This window comes from Natator depressus, chromosome 4 (genome assembly GCF_965152275.1).
Source record: "Natator depressus isolate rNatDep1 chromosome 4, rNatDep2.hap1, whole genome shotgun sequence".
In the NCBI taxonomy this organism is placed as follows: Eukaryota; Metazoa; Chordata; order Testudines; family Cheloniidae; genus Natator; species Natator depressus.
This window is the reverse complement of record NC_134237.1, coordinates 73,866,688-73,890,956: the sequence shown is the minus strand read 5'-3', so window position 1 is coordinate 73,890,956 and position 24,269 is coordinate 73,866,688. Positions and strand designations below refer to the sequence as shown.

The 24,269-nt window shown below is 45.0% G+C and overlaps 1 protein-coding gene across 4 annotated transcripts in view; it reads left to right on the top strand.

Moving 5' to 3' along the window:
* GPM6A (glycoprotein M6A) overlaps positions 1 to 24,269 on the top strand; it is a 350,470-nt gene that overhangs the window by 38,557 nt on the left and 287,644 nt on the right. Inside the window, exons 2-4 of one of the 4 annotated variants that reach the window (XM_074951178.1) lie at positions 7,389 to 7,440; positions 9,344 to 9,410; positions 10,173 to 12,034. The exons of 1 other annotated variant lie outside the window; for it this stretch is intronic. In XM_074951178.1, coding sequence (XP_074807279.1) covers positions 10,221 to 11,723 — 1,503 coding nt within the window. In that variant the 5' untranslated portion in view covers positions 7,389 to 7,440; positions 9,344 to 9,410; positions 10,173 to 10,220 and the 3' untranslated portion in view covers positions 11,724 to 12,034. Of the gene's footprint in view, positions 1 to 7,388; positions 7,441 to 9,343; positions 12,035 to 24,269 lie in introns of those variants that run through there. 2 more of the 4 variants (XM_074951177.1, XM_074951176.1) reach the window with 2 other exon arrangements.

Sequence of the window (24,269 nt, the reverse complement as noted above, 5' to 3'; positions counted from 1 at the left end):
GAGGCAGCGCAGAAGTGAGGATTGTACACCCTTACTTCTGTGCTGCAGCAGCCTCAGAGCTGGCCTGAGGACTTCCACGTCCCTGTGGCTTCTGCTGGGGCTTGAGGTGCCTGGGCTTGGAGTTTCTGGGGTTCCAGCCGGGTGTCAGGGCTTCCTCCCCCCCCCCACCTCCCGCAGCTTCTGCTGGGGCTTGGGTGTCCGTTTTTCTGAGGGGCCCTGGCCATGTGGTCCCATGTGTTAATCTGACGCTGGCTGGGACTAGCAGCTAGGAGCTCCCACCTGAGGCACTCCCCGTAGCATAGTGGAGATCAGACCCACCAGCACTCTGGGGACTTCCTCCAGCTGCAGGAAGCTCCGGAGCTGCTGCCCAGCCATGGAGCTTCCTGCAACCAGGGGAGGCACCATGGGTGGGTCAGATCTCCCCTTGAGAGGAGCTGTGCAGGAGAAGAGGAAGTCCTGTCCCTCCCCAGCTGGCCAGGACTAGCAGCTAGGAACCCCAGCTGGGGTGCTCCCAGCAGCAGGTAGAGAAGCTCCATGGCTCAAATCTGAAGGTAGCACAGAAATGAGGGTGGCAATCCTGTGACACTCCCTCCTCTTTCCCCACAACAGCTTTGCAACTGCCCCATGATCCCCTTTGGGGTTAGGAGCCCCACAGTTACAACACCCTGATATTTCAGATGTAAGCTATCTGAAATCATGAAACTGACCAATTTGAAAACCCCCCTGCCATTGAAACTGACCAAAATGGACCTTGAATTTGGTAGGGCCCTGTCATAAATATAAAGGGAAGGGTAAACCCCTTTAAAATCCCTCCTGGCCAGAGGAAAAATCCTCTCACCTGTAAAGGGTTAAGAAGCTAAAGGTAACCTCACTGGCACCTGACCAAAGTGACCAATGAGGAGACGAGATACTTTCAAAAGCTGGGAGGAGGGAGAGAAACAAAGGGTCTGTGTCTGTTGGTATGCTGCTTTTGCCGGGGATAGAACAGGAATGGAGTCTTAGAACTTTTAGTAAGTAATCTAGCTAGGTATGCATTAGATTATGATTTCTTTAAATGGCTGAGAAAAGAATTGTGTTGAATAGAATGACTATTTCTGTCTGTGTGTCTTTTTTTGTAACTTAAGGTTTTGCCTAGAGGGATTCTCTATGTTTTGAATCTAATTACCCTGTAAGGTATCTACCATCCTGATTTTACAGGGGTGATTCCTTTACTTCTATCTACTTCTATTTCTATTAAAAGTCTTCTTGTAAGAAAACTGAATGCTTTTTCACTGTTCTCAGATCCAAGGGTTTGGGTCTGTGGTCACCTATGCAGATTGGTGAGGATTTTTACCAAACCTTTCCCAGGAAGTGGGGTGCAAGGGTTGGGAGGATTTTGGGAGGAAAGACGTGTCCAAACTGCGTTTCCCAGTAAACCCAGTCAGAGTTTGGTGGTGGCAGTGGATATTCCAAGGACAAAGGATAAAATTAATTTGTACGTTGGGGAAGTTTTAACCTAAGCTGGTAAAAGTAAGCTTAGGAGGTTTTCATGCAGGTCCCCACATCTGTACCCTAGAGTTCCGAGTGGGGGAGGAACCTTGACAGGCCCTATCAATGAGCCATCTTGTTTTCCATGTAGAACTGTCTGTTAATGGCTTCAGCTCTTTAGAAATTTCTTACCATCTTGTGTTTTAAATTTTTTTAATATCCTTTCAATGTGAACTTAAAATACTAAAAGGTGTACAAGAATACTCTTAAAATGTTTATAGGAATAAGGATCTGAGTTTCTTTTAATATGAGATGTTTCAGTGATTTATTTTTTTTTTTTACTAAACATTCTTTGTTCCTGAAAGAATCAGGAAGGAAATTGCAACAATCAATTCCAGATACAATTTTAGTGTTCTGATGGAGGTTTCCTGTAGTTTTTAAAGTTTAAAAAATGAAAGATCCCAGCAAAGCTTTGAGTCTTGACAAGTGCTTTATTCTATGAACAGAAGATTTTGAAACTTAGTATTCTTGTCACTTCTACAGTACTGTAGATATAGAGTAGTCCCACTGCCAAAAGTCAGTGAATACAAGGGCTGCCTTTGACTGCGTGGAATTATTCTTTTTGTGCAGTCTATGCCATGCTACATATTCAGCATGAAACCTTTTCTTCTGCAAAGGAAATTATTTTTCACCCCAATGCCTGTGTAAAGGGGGAAAAAGCATATTTATCAAAGAATATATTGTTTTGATATCCAAGATTAGTATGTTTTAATAATTTTAACTATTTGGTCCCTGAATGAAAGGATTTCATAGATAACATTTTCCAGTGAAATTCAATGTGTTGAATTAGAATTGTGTATAATTGAAACACTATTTCAGAACATACTTTGCGCAGAAGAATAAGCAGGAGTGAGGAGGAAATGTTAATTTTAATAGGTCACAGTCAACTATGTTTATCTCAAAATTTAAAATAGAAATTCTCAACGTACTAATAAACTATCTGCAGTCTTCAAAGCAAACCTCTCTCTCCATGTGAATCTCCTGTGGAGCTGCTGGTGTCACTACATTCTAGAAAGTCCAAAACCAAAAATGCGTGTGCACAGACCAGTTCAGAACAGACTATGGAACAAACTGTCATTTAAAAGGTATTTTCTCTCTTCCTGAAAGTTACAGACTTAAGAGAATGCACACCATCTAAAACCAACAATTATGTGCAATCCCATTCCATTCATCCACCACATAACTCATGTCGGCAAACTGTCTACTGTAGCATCAGGTCTCTTCCCCTCCCCCCCCCCGCCCCAAACAAACAAACAAACACACACCCCAAACCATTAACAAATACATAGTTTGAATTTTACAGATCCACTTTGTCATTCTGCTTGTGTCTAGTGCATAGTCTGCTGAAGGGGAGTGCGTGGGGTTGGGGGGAAGAAACTCCATAGAGGAATTTATGCATACCTTGATTCCAGCACACTGCAACTAGCCTGAACGCTTAAGACCTGATCCTCATTAGCAGTTAAACAGTATAAGATGAATGAGTTGTAAACAGGTATGTAGAGTTGTTCAGATTGTCAAACTGTATTTAAATCATTACAATGAGACTGGAGCAGGCAAAACTGTGACAAAGTATTTTTTCCATTGAGAACAAGTTGTTTGTAAAGTCTTGTGCCTGATCCATGATGGCAAGGCAAAGTATGTTTAAGTCATACTGGCCTGAACGGCTTTGAATTAGAGTTTAAAATGGCTTAATCTCTAGCCAAACTATTCCAAATGCATACAATATAATCCCAGTTTTGAGTTCTGAATCTGTTGCAAAAGCTGTTTTTAATTATTGGCTGGATACTGTAAATAGGTGAATCCTCTGATTTCAAGCCTACTTGTGTCCTGTGCAAGCATAGACTCAGACGTTAAGGTCAGAAGCATGCTATTATTCTCCTCTAAAAATGTTTCAATTAGCAGTATTCTGATAATGAAATTGCACCCTTCTACACAGAAAGGTATAAGCTAGGTTGGATCATGATAAAGTATTATACTTCAGTTAACATAGTCTTAAAATCTAATTTAGCTAAAAAATTCATTCACACGTGATCATCTATTTGTGTCATTAGCAGCATCACCAAATTTAGGATCATGTTGATAAAAGATTTTCAGGAGTTAGAAACAATATTGAATCCATGGTGTATCATCCTCCTGACCAGAGCTGGCCAAATCTCAGAATTTACAGGTTGCAGGAAACTTCAACATTTCAAAATTTGGTTTTGTTCCAATTTTAAAAATGTCCAGGGAACTGGAAATTCTGATACCAGAAACACACATGGCATTTCCAAAATGAAATATATGACCTGGAACCAGTAGCTGCTGACTGAAATTAATGTAATTCTTGCCAGTTTCATGGCTTGTTACCACTGGGGGCCAGAGTGAGAATGATACTATAGCCCAGTGGTTAGGGTACTCATCTGGGAGATGGGACAGATGGGTTCCAGTCCCCTGGTCCGGTGAATATTTAATTATTTATATGCAGTGGAATAGCTTCAACAGGAGAGAATGAGAGACTGACCTCAAAATAGCCAGTAACCTGTGTGTAGGGCACCCACCTGGGATATGGGAGACCTGGTTTCAAGTCCCTGCTCCAGAATAGGGTTCCCTAACCACTGGGCATCAAGGGACTACCACCACCTTCTTGTGAATGATGCCAAAGTCGCCTTGTAAATCTGCCTGAAAAATTGAAAGGTTTCATGCTGAAATGAATGTTTTGGACACTTACATATTTTTCCTCTGTTTCAGTTTAAAAAAAAAAAAGGCTGGAAAAAATAAGGTTTTGTGGAACGTTTCAGCTGAGCTGTATCTGCATTTTTCATTTAAAAAAAAAAAAAATTTAACAGCTGTGGACCCTAGCAGCCTGTCCCAGGAGGCTGTGAGACCATGACCTTGGAAACCCCACAAGCTCCTTTCAATAGACCTAGGGCCTGGAAACCATGAGAGACTCTAGGGCTTGCAGACTTCTGGTTCTGCGGTTGGCAGCCAGGTATCCCAGAGCCACAGACCCTGGAAACTCCGGGGGCTATCTGCCAGGATTCAGTGGAAAGATTTTTTTTTTTTGTCTTTAAACACATAGCAATGCTTCAGTAACATTCACAATTTAAAACATTGCAGCATAATGTTGGCAGTTGAGAACCTGAAATGAAATTTTTAAAATAAAAGCACAAGTGAAACTGACTAGTTTCCATTTTTGGTTGTCCAGACTGAGAAAATGGCAACGTAAACAGACACCATAAATGGTAAAAACTCAGTTGAACATATTTGTTTTGTAATATAGTAAAAAATTCCTTATTTTAAATGTCCCTTTATTGAAGGGTTCATGTTTAGTCCATCCACCTGGAAACAGTCAGGGCACACCCTGACCGTTGTGTAGGAGCAGCACATTGCTCCATCCAAGGACGAGGACCAGATATGAACCCTGGGAAGTTAATTAAAGGACAGTAATCGTGGGAAGCTTCCTTGGCCTGGCCTCAAGGCCTGAGAATTAGGATTGTAGTAGATAGAGGCTGGAAAATAAGAATATTAATCAAAGTCATGTATTCCTTTGTTGTGTCTTTTCGCGGTGGAAGTAGGTAATGCGCAGGGGGGAGAAATATAATAAAAGGGAAGGTGGAAAGCTGACAGGGGGCAGCCCTTTTCAGCTAACCAGCTTGCTTGCTTGGATAAACCTGTGTTCTGTCTCATCATTGAACCGCCACAACTGGCGCCCAAACGTGGGGCCTTCAGCACTCACCTCGCCCGGCAAGGGTTTCAGACGCGTCACTCATCCGCTTCGCGGATCCCGGTGAGTATTTTTCATTGTGGTAAGTATGGGAAGCTCCCTCTCTGCTTTGCAAGTGCAACACTGCAATGAGCTACAGTATCTGCTGCGTAAGGCTCAGCATGACTGCCCCGCTCGAGAACTCACTCTCCTGCTACAGGAGGTGAGTGCCCAGTGCCCGTGGTACCCTGAAGCCGGAACCCTTAAGCTAGCGGACTGGGAGCGGTTGGGCCAGACATTGCATGAAGAGCCTCGGGCGCCCGTGCAGGCTTTACATGCCTGGCACCTCTGCTGCGATGCGATACAGCGTGTTGCCTCGGACAGGCCCTCCCTCACGAGGCTGGTGATCTCGCCACGCCCGTCGGCTCCTGCAGCCACCCCCCCTCCTACCGATGCAACACAGTGTGTCGCTTCGGAAGAACCCTCTCCCGCACCAACAGAGGGGCTGCCGATTTCGCCACCGCCGTCGGCTCCTGCAGCCATCCCTCTCCCTGCTTCGCCCCCAGTGCCTTTATTACCACCGCCTCCCTTACCTTCCCCGCCAGAGCCGGTCTGTGATTACCATCCCCCCCTGAAACCCCATGCTTCGGGGCCCCCCAGGGGGTCGTCTGCATCTGCTCAGAGGCTTTCGCTGGTGCAACAAATGGTGCACGCAGCGAAGGCTCGCTCAGATCTTACAACAGAGGAGCTGGCTGAGCTGGTCTCGGTTTGTCCGGTGACCTGGCAAAACGATGACCAGGGCAACCCGGTTGGAACCTGGGTCAGTTTGCCTTACTCGGTGATTAGAGAGGTAAAGAAAGCAATTCGCGAGTTCGGTCTGACTAGCACGTTTGTGTGTGGTCTCATTGAAGGGCTAGGTAGTGGATACTCCCTGATCCCTGAAGATTGGAAGGCGCTGTTGCGCATGATGCTGTCACCCAGTCAATATGTTATTTGGATTAGTGAGTATCGGCAGGAGGCGGAACGCCAGGCCCAGATTCATAGAGCGGAAGGTATTATTTTTGAGCACTTGGCAGGGGAGGGACCGTTTGCTACCGTTGAGATGCAAACTCAACTCCCTCAGGCCCTCTTCCCCCTTATTTCCACCTGCGCCCAGCATGCTTTCCGGAAGGTCCCGGATTCAGGCAAGCCTACTAAAAGCTTTGTTAGTATCCGTCAGGGTGCATCAGAGTCCTTTCTGGATTTTACCAACAGATTGCAGGAGGCTATCCTCCGACAGGTGGATAACGCTGCGGCAGCTCAGGAAATCCTGTTAAAAATGGCAGTTGAAAATGCAAATGAGGATTGCCGCCGCGCTCTCCAGACGGCGCAAGCCTCTGGCATTTTAGAGCTCTCAGACATGCTACGGGCATGCCAAAACATCGGCACACAAGCCCATAAAGCTGGAGTTCTGGCTGCCGCCCTGAAAAGAACCGGAAAAGAGGGGAAGCGTTGTTACCGCTGTGGCAAGGAGGGTCACTTCCAGCGGGAGTGCCGCTCATCAAAGGCACCCGCCCGACCCTCAAAAAGGTGCCCCAAGTGTCAAAAGGGCTATCACTGGGCTAATCAGTGTCGTAGCGGGCCGGGAAACCGCGCGGCGGGTCCCCCCCGAACCCAGGGCCAAACGGGGGTGTTTCCCACTCAGACAACCGTTCCTCTGCCTTAAAATCCATAGACTCTATGAGGGCGGCGACTGCTGGAAGTGCAGGGCTTGATTTAATCATGCAGGAGGACACTGATTTTCGGCTGCCAGGGGAGGTCTGCGCCATACCTACCCAGGTGACGGGACCTCTCCCTGCCGGCTTTGTGGGTCTCATTCTCCCTCGCTCTCATGCTGGGAAACAGGGCTTTTTTGTCATCCCCGGGGTCATTGATGCCGATTACACTGGCAGTATTAAGGTTCAGGTGTGGACTCATCTTCCACAGTCACTCCCGCGTGGACGATCAATTGCACAATTGATTTTAGTCCCCTATCAGGTGCCAGCTGCCGAGGATCGAACTCGGGGCGGAGGCGGCTTTGGATCAACGTTGTCTCACTCGCCGTCTCACAGCGCGTCCTCTCCACTTGTTGCTCTGACAATGTCAGTCCGCCCCTCGAAACCTCAGTTAACACTTCTCTTAAATGATGTTCCTTTCACAGGGCTGGTGGACACTGGAGCTGACGTTACGGTGATTCGTGATCCAGAGTGCCGGTTAGTTGGCCTACGGTTCCTTCTAAAGAGTTGTGGGGGATCGGGGGTAGTAAACCCGGGCGACAGAGTTTGTCTTGGGTCACAGTCTCTAAACCGGGAGGCCGTACCCTTGCTACTATCCGCCCTTTTGTGCTCCCTGTCCACCTCAATATTTGGGGCCGTGATTTACTTACAAAGCTGGACACCACCCTCGATATTAATATCTGATGGCTCAAAATCCTCCATCACCCACATTGCCCTCCGCATTGCCCTTGGTATGGCAATCCTTAGAGCCCGTCTGGATTGACCAGTGGCCCCTCCCTCTAGAAAAGCTAAAAGCGCTTCAATCGCTTGTGCAGCAGCATTTGCTGGCACAGCGCTTGGAAAGCTCTACTAGTCCCTGGAACACCCCGGTGTTCGTTATTAAGAAAAAATCTGGTGCATGGCGGCTGTTGCATGACTTAAGGGAAATAAATAAATAAATGCATCCAACCTATGGGCCCCTTGCAATATGGATTACCAAATCCAAATTTAATTCCTCAAACCGATCAGCTCTGTGTGTTAGATTTAAAAGATTGTTTTTTCACCATCCCCCTTTGCCCACAAGATCGCGAAAAATTCGCGTTCACGGTGCCACAATATAATAATCAGCAACCCTCTCAAAGGTATCAGTGGAAGGTCTTACCCCAGGGAATGCAAAATAGTCCAACCTTGTGTCAGCTTTTTGTGGATCGGGCCCTCACCCCTTTTCGTGCCCGGTACCCTACGCTAAAGGTCTACCATTATATGGATGACATTTTGCTTAGTGGTCCCCAGGTCACGGAACAACAGATTGAATCTTTGTCTCAAATCCTCGGCCAAAATGGCCTGTTGGTGGCACCAGAAAAAATCCAACGCTCTTATCCCTACCACTACCTCGGCCATAAGGTTTTACAAACCTATGCTGCTCCGGTTCGTCCGGCACTAACTCTACCTCAACCCCTAACCCTTGTTAAATTACAACAGATTTTGGGTCATTTAAATTGGATTCGGCCCTATTTTCGTCTCCCCACCTCAATGCTGCAGCCGTTGTTCGAGCTCCTACGTGGAGCCCGAGCACCGGGTGCAGTTATTGCCATCACTAAAGAGCACATTGCCTGCATTCGACAAATTAATGCAGCATTAAGTCAGCAGTTTGTGGACAGACCCCCTGAGGTCCGTCCCCTACGGCTGATTCTTCTTGCCACCCCTCATACGCCCACTGCGGCTCTGTTTGTACCCCGTACGAATACAGCCGTCTCTATCATAGAGTGGCTGTACCTCTCCTCCACTCCTCCTCAGAATATTTACCCATATCTAGATGCCCTGTCTGATCTTGTTCGTAAAGCCCGCCACCGTGCAGCGCAACTTACTGGCACTGATTTAGTTGATATTGTGTTCCCCTTGTCCCGTAGTGAATTTGATTCCTTGTGCCACACCTCTTTGGCTTGGCAGGTTGCTCTTTGTGATTATGTGGGAGAAATTTCTTATAATCCCCCAAAAGATCCTCGGTTGGTAATTACCCAAAAGGTGCCTCTAATTGTTCATCGTCTTAGCCGCTCTCAACCCATTGTTTCTGCCGTTACTCTTTTTACTGATGGCTCTCCACATCGAGGTGTCGTCACTATCAATCAGGTGACCCCCCTCGTTGGCGTTCTCGTTTTACACTGCCTCAGCGTTCCGCGCAGCGTTCAGAACTGGCTGCTGTTATTTTAGCCTTTCAACTTTTCGCTGATTGTCCCTTTAATTTAATTGTGGACACCCATTATGTTTATCAAGTGATTGATCATTTACCCCTTGCCCTCATTACCCCTCAGGTCGATGCGGACCTCCTTCGCCTATTTTTGTCTTTGCAATATCTTATTTCCACTCGTAATTTCCCTTATTTTGTTGCTCATATTCGCAGTCATACCCCTCTGCCTGGGTCACTCACTGAGGGCAATGCACGCGCTGATCGCGCGTTACGTGGTCAGGTAAATTCCCTCTTTTCTGACCCCATTGAAAGCCATGCCTTTTTCCATCAGTCTGCCTCTGTTTTGGCCCGGCAGTTTCACATTCCTGCTGATCATGCACGTTCCATTGTTCGTTCCTGCCCCCACTGTGCCGCTGCTGCTCCTACTTTTTCTTATGCCGTTAACCCCAGAGGTACCGCAGCAAATCAGCTATGGCAAATGGATGTCACTCATGTGCCACAATTCCGCCCCTATTCCTTTCTGTTGATACTTATTCGGGATTTCTGTGGGCAACCCCACAGCGTGGGGAAGCCACTGCTAAAGTTATTCACCATTTGCTAGCCTGTTTTTCTGTTATGGGTCGCCCAAGCCAAATTAAAACGGATAATGCCCCAGCTTACTGCTCCACAGCCCTCTCCACTTTTTGCGCCCGATGGAACGTCCGTCTTAAACACGGGATCCCTTATAATTCCACGGGCCAAGCCATTGTTGAACGTGCCAATCGCACGCTCAAAACCTTGCTTGATAAACAATTAAAACAAGGGGAGCTGCGTCTCCGAACCTTAGGAGACATTCAACAACAAATGCATATCCTTTTGTTTACTTTAAATAATTTAACGCTGAACGCAGATCAGCAGACCCCCGCGGATCGCCATTTTCACAAATCTGAGGTACTGGAAAGACCGCGTGTCTTTTACCGTCAGCTGCCCGATCCGCAGTGGCTGGGCCCAGTACCTCTAATCACTTGGGGTCGGGGATATGCTGCTGTGTCTCTCCCTGCAGGACCGTTGTGGGTTCCAGCCCGGTGTGTGCGACCGGCACTGAAACAGCATGGCGTGGCGCCAGGGGCTGTCGAACCCCATACCGGAGTTTCAGCTGACCTTGGAGGAGAACGTGGTGCCTCCCGGGTCGACAACGGCGGGACGGAAACGGAAGAGGCGTAGCGTCCCAAGCCAGCCCGTGACATGGGGAGCAGTAAAAGCATTGGTCGCGGCGGCTCAACGAAGACTGGCAGCAAATCAACAGCCAGAGACTCCTGAGACTTTGTTTGTGGAGATTCTCGCCCAAATCACTGCTAATTCTGTGCTGATTGTATGCCTTTTGTGCCTGCTATTTCCTGTAGGGGTTGGCTCGGGAGCGCTTCCCCCGTTACGGGCCCGAATGACATATAACACATGGGAAAGATTGGCTTCAATAGCAAATGTTACCCACTTTTGTTTGTCTGATTCTGTAGCAGCCGGAGAATTGTTAGGTACATGCCTTATACCAGTATGTCATCACCCTGACGAAATAGGGAATGAGACAATGCTCGCTGCTTACGCGAATCTCTCTTCCCAGTACTCTGGCATGGCTAATTGGGGCCCGGCCAACTATACCTTGCCTCACACGGCTATATCCCTCCACACACCGTACCCGGCCGGGGCCAACAATGTCACCTGTGCGCGTGTGGTTAACTGCACTAGTACAAGGGTGCCCTTGGGCTGTCGGCAAATTCCTCAACCCCTCTTAAATTGTTCCCGCGCTGTGAATGTTTCATACAATTATGGCCATATCATCCTACCATCAGGGTGGTTTTTTACCTGTGGCTCACGCACCTTTAGTTATATTCCTGCAAATTTAAGTGATGGCACCCTTTGCTGTCTTAGTAGAATGACGCTTATATTGCCTTTTGCCAGCCAAAAGCACAGTAAAAGAAGTGTACCTCTTTCAGATAATTGTGTTGCAGATGTTAAGCTTTTTAGTTGTGCTGAGTATACTGCTTTAGCGGCCTCCATTGTTGGGGTCCCCGGGCTTGCCACTTATACAGCCAGAATCCTAAATGCCCTGGCGTGCTTTGCAGCGAAGGCAATTAATACAACATCCAAGGCAATTGCCCTACTTAATGCAGAGCAACACGAATTAAGGGATGCAATTTTGGATAACAGAGCAGCCATTGATTTTCTGCTCTTAAAACATCACCTAGGCTGTTCCACGTTTCGGCATATGTGTTGTTTTAATTTAACTGATAATAGTCGTTCCATAGAATCTAGACTGGCCGAATTGGCCAATCTTACAGCACACATACGTCAAGATGTGGGGTTTGAGGGCTTTTGGAATTGGCTTACAGGTTGGCTGCCGTCTCTAGGATGGCTGCGACAACTTTTCGGTTATGCTGTGTTTGTGATCATTGGGCTTATTTCTTGCTGCTGCTGTGTACAATGTATTCCCTCTTTGCTAAGGCTTTGTAGAGATTCGCCCTGGCAAGCTCCCCGAGTTATGTCCTTGTCTGTCTGGGAGTTAAATTGCTTGCAAAAGCAAATTGACGGCTACCATGAGATGGCCGAGTATAATTAAACAAAAAACGGGGGGATGAAGGGTTCATGTTTAGTCCATCCACCTGGAAACAGTCAGGGCACACCCTGACCGTTGTGTAGGAGCAACACATTGCTCCATCCAAGGACGAGGACCAGATATGAACCCTGGGAAGTTAATTAAAGGACAGTAATCGTGGGAAGCTTCCTTGGCCTGGCCTCAAGGCCTGAGAATTAGGATTGTAGTAGATAGAGGCTGGAAAATAAGAATATTAATCAAAGTCATGTATTCCTTTGTTGTGTCTTTTCGCGGTGGAAGTAGGTAATGCGCAGGGGGGAGAAATATAATAAAAGGGAAGGTGGAAAGCTGACAGGGGGCAGCCCTTTTCAGCTAACCAGCTTGCTTGCTTGGATAAACCTGTGTTCTGTCTCATCATTGAACAGCCACACTTTATCATAAAATCTGAAGTATGTTCTCTATTGCCATTATAATAAAGAAATAAAACTTTTAACAAGTAACAACCTTAAAGCCAACCAAAGGTCAAATCCTGCAAACAGTACTCCTGGAGGATACCTGGTTTTGATATTTGATATTGACTTTTAACTATCTCTTTTCAGGAAAAAGAAATATTTATAGATTCAGTAAGCAACTCAGTTTGTTGCTTATATGGAAGCCAAAAATGTGCATCCCATCCCATGTGGGAAGACAAATGTGACCAGATAAAAGGAAATGTAGAAATAGAAGCCTCACCCTGTATATCTGTACATATTTCAGTGATAAATATTTCCAGAATTGATATAATGCAACTGGATGTAATATAATGCAGTGGATGAAAATGCTGAAATACCTTTTGATTCCTATAGTAGCATTAGCACAATCCTACCACCACTCCACAATGAGAATTGATGTCTAATTTGTCATGTTTTCCAAAAGAAAAGTAATACTGGAACAAAGGGTAGTTTCATACTACTTTTTATTACCATAATTCAGAAAACCAAAAGTGGTAAGTAATATGGTAAGTCTGAATCTGAAAAAGCTTACTTTGTGTCACTATTTTCTGCCTGTCCCCATCTCAGGCTTCTCCAAGCGCACTGTTTAAATTCCTTCAGTGTCCTCTTACTTCTGTAGCCTATGTTGTCATCTTTTTAGCTTCTTGAACTGAAAGTGTAGCCAGGTGGATCCATTCCTGGATTTCAATGAATACTGCAGCCCAGGGGTGCTGATCTGTTGATATGAGTAATATAAAAGCATAAAAGGTCACTGAAGGATTTGCTACTTCTGCACCCTAGTAAAGGTGTGATTTCCGCCCTCCCTCCAACCCCTTCGTGTATGTCCCAAGAACATACCAAGTTCACTCTAGTTTGCTCATCTGATAATTGCAGTGGTTCTTAAATTTCAAAAAACAAGAAATTCTGTAAGGGAATGTCTACACTACGAAATTAGATCGAATTTATAGAAGTCTATTTTTAGGAAGCGATTTTATACAGTCAATTGTATGTGTCCCCACTAAGTGCATTAAGTCGGCAGAGTGCGTCCACAGTACCGTGGCTAGCGTCGAATTTTGGAGCGTTGCACTGTGAATAGCTATCCCACAGTTCCCGCAGTCTCCACTGCCCATTGGAATTCTGGGTTGAGCTCCCAATGCCTGATGGGGCAAAAACATTGTCACGGGTGGTTTTGGGTACATGTCATCAGTTGCCCCTCCCTCTGTGAAAGCAACATCACCTCATGCATTATCCTGCAGTATGTGCAGAACCTGCAAAACAGGCGAGGAGGCGACGACAGCGCGATCATGATAGGGATGAAGACATGGACACAGACTTCTCTCGAAGCATGGGCCCTGGCGATTTGGACATCATGGTTCCTGCCTTGGAACGCCCATTCTGGGCCCGGGAAACAAGCACAGACTGGTGGGATCGCATAGTGTTGCAGGTCTGGGATGATTCCCAGTGGCTGCGAAACTTTCGCATGCATAAGGGCACTTTCATGGAACTTTGTGACTTGCTTTCCCCTGCCCTGAAGCTCAAGAATACCAAGATGAGAGCAGCCATCACAGTTGCAACCCCAGACAGCTACCGGTCAGTTGGGAATCAATTTGGAGTGGATAAATCTACTGTGGGGGGCTGCTGTGATTCAAGTAGCCAATGCAGTTACTGAGCTGCTGCTATCAAGGGTAATGTCTTTGGGAAATGTGCAGGTCATAGTGGATGGCTTTGCTGCAGTGGGGTTCCCTAACTGTAGTGGGGCAATAGACGCAAAGCATATCCCTATCTTGGGACCGGACCACCTTGGCAGCCAGTACGTAAACCACAAGGGTTACTTTTCAATGGTGCTGCGAGCACTGGTGGATCACAAGGGACGTTTCACCAACATCAATGTGGGATGGCCGGGAAAGATGCATGATGCTTGCATCTTCAGGAACTCTGGTCTGTTTTGAACAGCTGCAGGAAGGAACTTACTTCCCAGACCAGAAAATTACCACTGGGGATGTTGAAATGCTAATAGTTATCCTAGGGGACCCAGCCTACCCCTTAATGCCATGGCTCATGAAGCCATACACAGGCAGCCTGGACAGTAGTAAGGAGCAGTTCAACTACAGGCTGAGCAAGTGCAGAATGGTGGTAGAATGTGCATTTGGACGTTTAAAAGCTCACTGGCGCTGTTTGCTGACTAGGTCAGACCTCAGCACAACCAACATCCCCTTGTTATTGCTGCTTGCTGTGTGCTCCACAATATCTGTGAGAGTAAGGGGGAGATGTTTATGATGGGGTGGGAGGTTGAGGCAAATTGCCTGGAGACCGATTACGCGCAGCCAGACACCAGGGTGATTAGAAGAGCACAGCTGGGCGCCCTGTGCATCAGAGAAGCTTTGAAATCCAGTTTCATGACTGGCCAAGCTATGGTGTGACAGTTCTGTTTGTTTCTCCTTGATGAAAACCCGCCCCCTTGGTTGACTCTACTTCCCTGTAAGCCAACCAACCTCCCCCCTTCGATCACCGCTTTCAGAGGCAATAAAGTCATTATTGTTTCAAAATCATGCATTCTTTATTAATTCATCACACAAATAGGGGGAAAACTCTCAAGGTAGCCTGGGAGGGATGTGGGGGGAGGGAAGCACTGGGTGGGGTGGCGGATGAGGGGAGGAGGGAAGGACAAGGCCACATGACAGTTCAAAACGTATTGCATGCCAGCCTTCTGTTGCTTGGGCAATCCTTTGGGGTGGAGTGGCTGGGTGCCTGTAGCCTCCTTCCCCCCACGTTCTTGGGTGTCTGAGTGAGGAGGATATGGAACTTGGGGAGGAGGGCAGGCGGTTATACAGGGGCTGCAGCGGCAGTCTGTGCTCCTGCTGCCTTTCCTGCAGCTCCACCAGACACCTGAGCATGTCAGTTTGCTCCCCCATTAGCCTCAGCATTGCATCCTGCCTCCTCTCATCATGCTCCTCTCTCCTCTCATCTTGTTCATTTAACTCTTTCCTGGACTCTGCCATTGTTTGCCTCCACACATTTTGCTGAGCTCTTTCAGTGCGGGAGGACTGCATGACCTCTGAGAACATTTAATTGCAAGTGTGTTTTTTTTCACCTTCTAATCTGTGCTAGCCTCTGGGACAGAGATGATAGGGGGAGCATAGAAACATTTGCAGCTGTGGGAGGAAAAAAAGGGAGAGTAGTATTTTAAAAGATACATTTTAGAGAACAAAGGGAAGACTATTTCTCACTGAATCAGGCTATTCACATTACATAATACATGTGCTTTTGGTACAAGGTTGCACTTTGCCTCTTATATTGAGTGCCTGCCAGTTTGGTGTGAGACATCATACACGCTCGGCTGGGCAACAGAATTCGGCTTGCAGGCAGCCGTGGAAAGGCAAAGGGATTCGGCTTCTTCAGCCTTCATACTGTGGGAATGGATTCAAACAGCAGCGCCCTTCTTTCCCATACCAAGCAAACCATACGGTTGGGTTGGCCATTTAAAAGGAAGGGGCTGCAGTTTTAGGGTGAATGTGCAGCACAACCCAAACCCCCCTTCCACCCAATTCTCTGGGCCGATCGCTTCACCCCACCCCGCCACCACGTGGCTAGTATCAGGCAAGATCCCTGTCAGCCAAACGCGCACAGCTCAGCATGAACGGGCCTCCCCCAGCCGCGTGGCTAACAGTGGGGATGATTTCTTTTCAGCTGAAGGCAGAGAGCCCAGCAGGAACAGGCACCTCTGAATGTCCCCTTGGCGTGGTAAAGTGTCCTACCATGGAGGATGGAATAAGGTTGCCCTCCCCGGAAACCTTCTGCAAAGGCTTTTAGAGTACCTCCAGGAGAGCTTCATGGAGATGTCCCTGAAGGATTCCCGCTCCATCCCCAGACACGTTAACAGACTTTTCCAGTAGCTATACTGGCTGCGAATGCATCCCAAGTCTTCAGGGCAAATTACTCATTAAACACACTTGCTTTTAAATCCTGTATTATATTTACAAAGGTACACTCATTAGAGGTGTCTGGTCCGGGAGCCCACCTTGGCAGTGTATTGGCTCCAGGGTGAAGAAGAGTTCCTGGCTGCCGGGGAGAAGGGATTCTCCACTTGCCTGCTGTGCGCAATCCTCAATCTCCTCTTCCTCCTCCTCATCTTCCTCATCCACAGAATCCTCATCCCTTTTGCGTGAGACTCCCCCCTTGCAGGTGTCCACAGACAGTGGTGGGGTAGTGGTAGGGTGTCCCCCCCACCCCAGAATTGCATGCAGCTCATCATAGAAGCAGCATGTATGGGGCTCTGACCCGGAGCGACTGTTTGCTTCCTTTTGATAGGCTTGCCTGAACTCCTTAATTTTCACGTGGCACTGCTGTGTGTCCCTGTTGTAGCCTCTGTCAATCAAGCCGTTGGAGATTTTGGCATATATATTGGCATTTCGTCTTTTGGAATGGAGTTCTGCCTGCATGGATTCTTCTCATACATCAGTCAGATCCAGTACCTCCCGTTTGGTCCATGCTGGAGTTCTTTTGCGATTCTGGGACTGCATGGTCACCTGTGCTGATCAGCTCGCCACGCTGGCCAAACAGAAGATGAAATTCAAAAGTTCCCAGGGCTTTTCCTGTCTACCTGGCCAGTGCATCTGAGTTAACAGTGCTGTCCAGAGCGGTCACAATGGAGCACTCTGGGGTAGCTCCCAGAGGCTAATACCGTCGAATTGTGTCCACACTACCCCAAATTTGACCCAGCAAGGTCGATTTTAGCGCTAAACCCCTCACTGGGGAGGAGTAAAGAAATCAATTTTAAGAGCCCTTTAAGTTGACAAAACAGGCTTGGTCGTGTGGATGAGTGCAGGGTTAAATCGACCTAATGCTGCTCAATTCGACCTAAACTCATTGTGTAGATCAGGGCTAAGTTAAGACCAACTGAACTAAGGATCTGATCTTGCTTCTGCTTAAGTCAGTAAAAACTTTATTGGGAAACAGAGCTGGTCTGCCAACTGTGCAGTCTTCAGGTATTTTCTATGGGCCTGATACTATACTGAAGTAAATGGGACAATATATAGTCATAGAGCTGTTACTTGTGTAATCTGTTTTCTTATTATTTTAATGAGTATGTTTAGTTTTTTTCCCTGCTGCAGGAAAGATTTACTTATGATACCTACTCAGCACAATACTCGCTCTCTTATGTTTTCCCTTATGCCACTATGTTTGGTTTCTATGCTCTGATTAATTTTTTGGCTAACATTAATGCATTTTTTTCCTGTCAGTGTCACACATGCTCTCCTGTGAAATCTTTATTTCTATTTTTGTTTTCTACTGGCTTTTTATTTTTGCTGAGGCCATCGTGTTTCAGTTTGATTACATCTTAGTGTGTGGTTTTGTATAAACCTTTGAGATATTAATAACCAACCTATAGGAGATTATATTTTTATTCATGTAGAAGAATCTATAATCTGGATAGGCAGCATATTAAAAAACAAAACAAAACCCAAACCGTTCACCTAGACAGAGTCCTGTCTTAACATATGGCACACTAACTCTTCAACTTCATCACATGACTGGAGTTCTAGCATCTGTATCTTGGGCCTAAAGGCCTTACCCTTTCCAGGAACCGGGTCATCATTCAGTAGTTGACTTACGTAGCTGTGTAGCTGAATTAGGATAAAACAGATGGAAGGTTGCAATAAAAATATAAAACATACGTACATATATTCTAAATGCCATGCTGCTTTATTGCCCAGCACAACAAAATCCTTTTATGTTTTTCCAGCTCAAATGTTCTTTGCTGAAAGTTGAAAATATTGTAGTGATGTAAGACTTAGTTCCCCACTGCCAGCATGGTGAGTGACTGAATAATTATCTGATTTACATCTTGGATCAGAGCATTACTGTCAAGACCACAGAAGCAGGAATAAGAAATTACTAAAGTCTAAAAACAGGTAGATCTGCAACTTCATGTCAAACAACATGCCTCCTTAATTCTGTCCTGACTTAGTGGCTCTGTTCAAACGAATGTTCTGCAGCTGATGACAAAATAAGATTATATAATATTAAATTTTCCAGGGGTGAGGGGGGACCGATCTGTTCTACTGGTAATGCTATGTGTGTAAGATACATAGGAATTACATTATCAGTAGAGCTGGTCAATTTATTTTCCCTATAGAAAATGTTGCAGAAAAAACTAACACAAAATCATTTTAGTCTAAGTTTTTCCACAGAAAATTTCAAAATCTGAAAAATGTTGGTTCAAAATCAATGTATTTGCTTCCTGGGAGTTGTAATTCAGATTCTTGAGCTTCCATTCTCTTCTGTGAACTGGGCTCCTTGGCCAGATTACATCTGCGCTGATGCATTATCATCTCCCTTCTTGGAAAGGGGAGGTTTTGTCATGGGAATCCCTGACCATGGTGCATTGTGGGGGATAGAATCTGGTCGAGGAAACCAGCTCATAGAGGAGGATGGGAACACGAAGAAACTGAAGTGCAACTCCCATGAGGAACGGTGACAGCATTTCCAAATAAAAATATTTTGGTTTTCAGTTGAAATAGTTCAATAAAGAATAAAAAAATTTCCATAGAAAGCAAGCGCTGATTTTTTGTTGTTGTTAAAAACCCAATTTTCCACTGAAAAAAAGCCACCCCATCCACTTTCAACAGAATTTTTTTTATTAGCCCTAATTGCCAGAGCAGGCCAGTAGTCTGTCCTGTGTGTAATGATGGCTAGTTCAAGATGGTTGCAAGGAAGGTTCAAAATCCCTGAAAACTCATGGATCGACATGCAAGTAAGAGAAATTTCTTTTTCACCACAGGCAGTTAATAGTTGGCTAATGCCTTCAGTCTTGAAGATGTATATCTGTTATATTTATTTCTCCTAGCTAATGTAACTTCATATGTTCTCATTATCTACTGAAATTTTTAATCCTTTGCTGGAGTCTATTACAATCCTGCTCTCAGTGATATCTTGTGGCAGTGCATTATGTATTATATGGAAAATTATTTCTTTTTTATCAGTTTAAAGTGTATTATCTTTCAGATTTGTTGAGGTCTCTTTAGTCTTGTATTATCCTTATTGGATAAGTACTTTACATATCCATTGTCTATAGAAACATAGGAATTGCCTTACTGGTTCAAACCTGTGGTCCATTTAGTCCAGTATGTTGATATCTGCCAGTACCTGATGCTTCAGAGAAAGGTGTAAGAAAGGAAGCAGGTGTGGGGTATCTGCTCTGTACATTAGGTCACATTCTGATATGTAATAGTTAGTGATTGGCTTAAGACCTGAAGCATGAGGTTTGATATCCCTTCAGATATCTTTATTCTTGTTAATTCCAGTGACTCTGCATATTCTTGATATCCACATAAATGTCCAATCCTTTTTGAAATCATATGAAGTTTGAATCTGAGTCATTGTGCAACCTGATTGCCATATCTGTACAGTGCTTAAAAATATAACAGAGTATGTACCATAAGTGCTAAGTGTTGTCAATAAACTTTGTAGTAGGAAGAGCCTTTTGGCTCAGATTTCCATCCCCCTGTAAGGGCTTCATTCTGCACCATTCAAGTCAATGGTAGTCTTTCTATTGACTCATGGGAGCAGGATGAAACCTAAAGTGTCTGGAATTAGGATTTTAATAGGTTGTTTTATATTCTTACTAGGCTACTGCATCCATTAGTCTTCTTTTAAATCTCTGTAAATATGACTTTATGATCTGATCCTTAAAAGTTCTTCACTCCCTCTCTACTCCAGTTTATTTAATTGGGAATTGGCAGTTCTGAGAGCCTCAGGAGAAGTTTGGCACTTACATGTCTAGTTCTGAATAGCTCTAACTTGTGTAGCTATAGCGGTGATGCTTCAATTAAAATATTTGTGACTCCATTGGTATGCAGCAGCTCTGTAATAACACCACCGGTAGATATTAAACACCTTGACTGCTTCAACACATTAATTCTTATGTTCCATTGTCTGGGACATCAGTGTAAATGGAGACCTGCAAGACCAGCAGTGAAAAAGTTAATTTGGTAGCATTTGATTATTAAAGCTGCATTGAGTAATTATGGTAATCTTTGCCACACAACATCATAGAAGCTGGTTAATTGTGGCTCTGCAGCAGGAGGATATTCAGCAAAGAGGCTTGTTATCTACAGAAGCTGTTCTTTAGTACTTTGGGGAATCCCAGAGTTGTTAATCTTTTAAGGGAGTGATTTTTTTTTTTTAATGAGCTTTTTAGCTTGGTAAATCTGTGCTTGATTGATTAGGTAGCACATGAATTCCTTACCCTGGCAAGTTATTCCTGCAATGGTCTAGGGTATCTTCCTGCATTGCCATGAAAGAGGCCGAGTTCTGTGGCTTGAGTCTAATTACTTTTCCCCCTACGCTCTTTCTGCCTTTGATCATCTCCTATTTTATCTTTTTGGCCCTTGGGACAATCTTTAAATTTAAATGCTAGCTTGACAGACATTTTTACTGGTTGCCAGTCCTGGAGATCCATTCAGGGGGAACTGCTGAAGAAGTGAAACTCTGAGCATGTTCAGGAAGTTCCCTATACCTTATATCTCGGTCTCTGATTGCCATATAAGGCGCTTAGCATCACATCAGCCAGAGACCTGTGAGGCTTCTGTTCTATGTGCTTGGTAAGCAGGCTACAAGCAAACAATGTGGATTTCACTTTGGCAAAAGGTAAGGTCATGCATCAAGGAACAAAAGAATGTAGGCCATGCTTACAGGATGGGGGACTCTATCCTGGGAATCAGACACTCTCTGAAAAGGATTTTGGCATTGTGATGGGTTCTCTGGGGTGCAACCTGGAATTGGGGTACTGCTGAGCCCTCCGGCATAGCAACCTGGGTGCCCTCTCACACTATGGTGCTGTGACAAGTTGCAATCCTCTTGCACTTACACAGCCATCCACAGGAAGGGACATACCCAGCTGAGTTTCATGAATACTTTCGCTGGACACTCATAAACCAATAATAGTGCGGCTCCAGCCAATTCCCCACAGCTCCCCACTGTCCTGCCCTGGTCAGAAGCCTGACCAGTGTAAGCTTATTACCCAGTCCACCTCTCCCTTAACATAGAGAGGACATGCACCAGCCCTTGTTCCTGAACAGATTTCCCTTGCACTTCAAGCAACATACTGTTTTAGGTAAAACACATAAAACAGATTTATTAACTACAGAAAGATTTTAAGCGATTATAAGTGGTAAGCGCACCGATCAAAGTTGATTACCTAAGAAATAAAAAGTAAAATCGCCATCTGAGTTATACAAACTAGACAGGATTTGAATCAAGCAGTGTCTCACCCTGATGTTCAATGCAAGCAGGTCACAGATCTTTCATACTCATGCTGGAAATCCCTTCAGCCCAGGACCACCTCCCCAGTTCAGTCTTTTTCTCCAGACGTGTTTCCAGGTATTGAGTTGTAAGGGGAGTGAGGACAAATAATGATGTCACTTCCCCCTTTTTGCTTCTTCCAGCTTGCTGGAAAGATCCTTTGCTATGACATGAGTCAAGCAGCTCCATTGTGTATGTGCTATCTCTGACAGGTTTCCATTATATAGAGTTCCTGGGGTAATTCTTGTGAATGTGTGCATTCCCCTTAATGGACCATCATCAATTTCTGGGTACCTGAAAGACTAGTTGTGGGTGTTTCCAACTTCAGAAGATATTTCAGTAACACATATAGGAAAACTTTGTAACTTCATGTACAATGATAGCACATACAATTTAATAGGATACTAATGTTCAACAGATTTGACTTTTAAAATGATACGTTACAAGGCATACTTTGTACAAAACATATCATAATAATATCACCATGGTAAGTATGGAGGTACGAGGGTGTTGCTTTGGGGTACAGAGTGCAACATGTTGGATAATCAGCTAAACATGAGCTTCCAGTGTGACGCTCTGGCCAAGAGGGCTAATGTGACCATGGGATGTATAAACGGGAATATGGAGTAGGGGTAGGGAGTTTATATTACCTCTCTATTTGGCCTGATGTGACTGCTACTGGAGTAGTGTGTCCAGTTCTGTTTTCCATAGTTCAAGAAGGGTGTTGATGAATTAGAGACGGTTCAGAGAAGAGCCACAAGGATTGTTAAAGGACTGGAAAAATTCATTATGGTGAAAGACTCAAGGAGCTCAATCTGCTTAATTTAACAATGAGAAGGTTAAGAGGTAACTTGATCAATCTATAAATACCTACATGGGGAACAGAAATTTGATAAGAAAATAAGGATGGCCATAATGGGTCAAACCAATGGTCCATCTAGCCCAGTATCCTGTCTTCTGACAGTGGCCAGTGCCACATGCTTCAGAAGGAATGAGCAGAACAGGGCAATTATCGAGTGATCCACCACCTGTCTTCCAGTCCCAGTTTCTGGCAGTCAGAAGCTTAGGGATACCCAGATCATGGGATTGCGTCCCTGACTGTCTTGGGCAGTAGCCATTGATGGACCTATTCTCCGTGAACTTATCTAATTCTTTTTTGAACCCCATTATAGTTTTGGCCTTCACAACATCCCTGGCAACATGTTCTACAGGTTGACTGTACATTGTGTGAAGAAGTAGTTTTGTTTTAAACCTGCTGCCTTTTTATTTCATTGGGTGACCCCCTGTTCTTGTGTTTATATGAAGGGGTAAATAACACTCCCTATTCACTTTCTCCATACCATTCATGATTTTATAGACCTCTACCAAATCCTCCCTTAGTCATCTCTTTTCCAAGATGAACAGTCCTAGTCTTTAATCTTTCCTCATAGCTGTTCCATATGCTAATCATTGTTGTTGCCCTTCTCTGTACTTTTTTCAATTCTAATATCTTTTTCAATCTATCAGACAAAAGTATAACTAGATCAAACAGCTGGAAGTTGAAGCTAGACAAATTCAGGCTGAAAATAAGGTTCAGTTTTTAAACAGTGAGGATAGTTAATGATTGGAACAATAGGGACTTGTAGATATATGAAAAGGCAGATAAGGCAAAACAATGGGGAACAATGGTCACAAACAGCACTGTAGGATCACAGTTGTAGGAGGTTGTCACCGCAGATGGATGCACAATTCAGAAGAATAGATGACACTCTCCAGATCCCAGAAAGAGAGGGAGATAAGGGATATTGCTCTGCTGTTTTGCTTGAGAGGGTCTCAGACAGGTGGTAACCCCATACGGTTGAGGCAATGGAACCCCAGTACCTGGAATAACCAGAACAAGTGGACTTACCACCTTTTGACAGCAGTGGTGCTGATGTTTGAGTAGAGCCTCACACATCGAAGTGACAACATAGGGCGCCTCAAAGACTAATTACATATTGTTAGAAATTTAGCTATTAGGTTTGTTATAAATATTTATAATTGTGCATTACATTAATGTTCAGTCTTTCAGTGGTGGTGGTAAGTTTTGACTCAAAAGGGAAGATATGTTAAGGACTGTGCCTTTAAGGGCTGAGATCTGGGTATGGCACTGTGAAGCTCTTGTTATGCACAGCCAGTTGGAACTGAACACAGAATAAAACATATCTCATACAAATACCTTAATCACTAGGCAATCATTGAACACCATGAAAAGTATCATAAGGCTCAGCTATGGTCACGATTCAGGGGTACTTTCTCCTGGTTTCAAAACCAGCAAAATCTGAAGAATCACAAGCCAAAAAGAACAGTCCTCTTGTAAAAGTGACTCAGAAGGAACGACAGAGGTAATAGCTTTTATTGGACTAGTATCTGTTGGTGAGACAGACAAGCTTTTGAGCCACGCACAACTGTCAGAATTGCTCCCAAGGCCTAAGGATTCAAGTTCTTTGCATGGATTCAGGGAAAGCACCTCATATAATCTTGGTGGCTCTAAGATGCTGCACAGTGCAGAAAAGGCAGTCTCTGACAGAGATCATGCTGCTGGATCCAGATGAAACTTAGTGTAGTTGGCTTTCTCAGAGCCTAGGGACCATGAAATATAGGGATTCCTTGGATCTGGGCTTTATAGGATGGTCATCTTATTCAGGCCCCCCATCAATTCCATCTCGCAAACTCCCCAGGAGATGCTGCCTGAGAATTCTGGTAGAATGGATAACAGAAATTTTCTCTCTTGCACTCATGAGTTTCCCTGCTTTTGGTCTACAGTTTCATTGTCCCA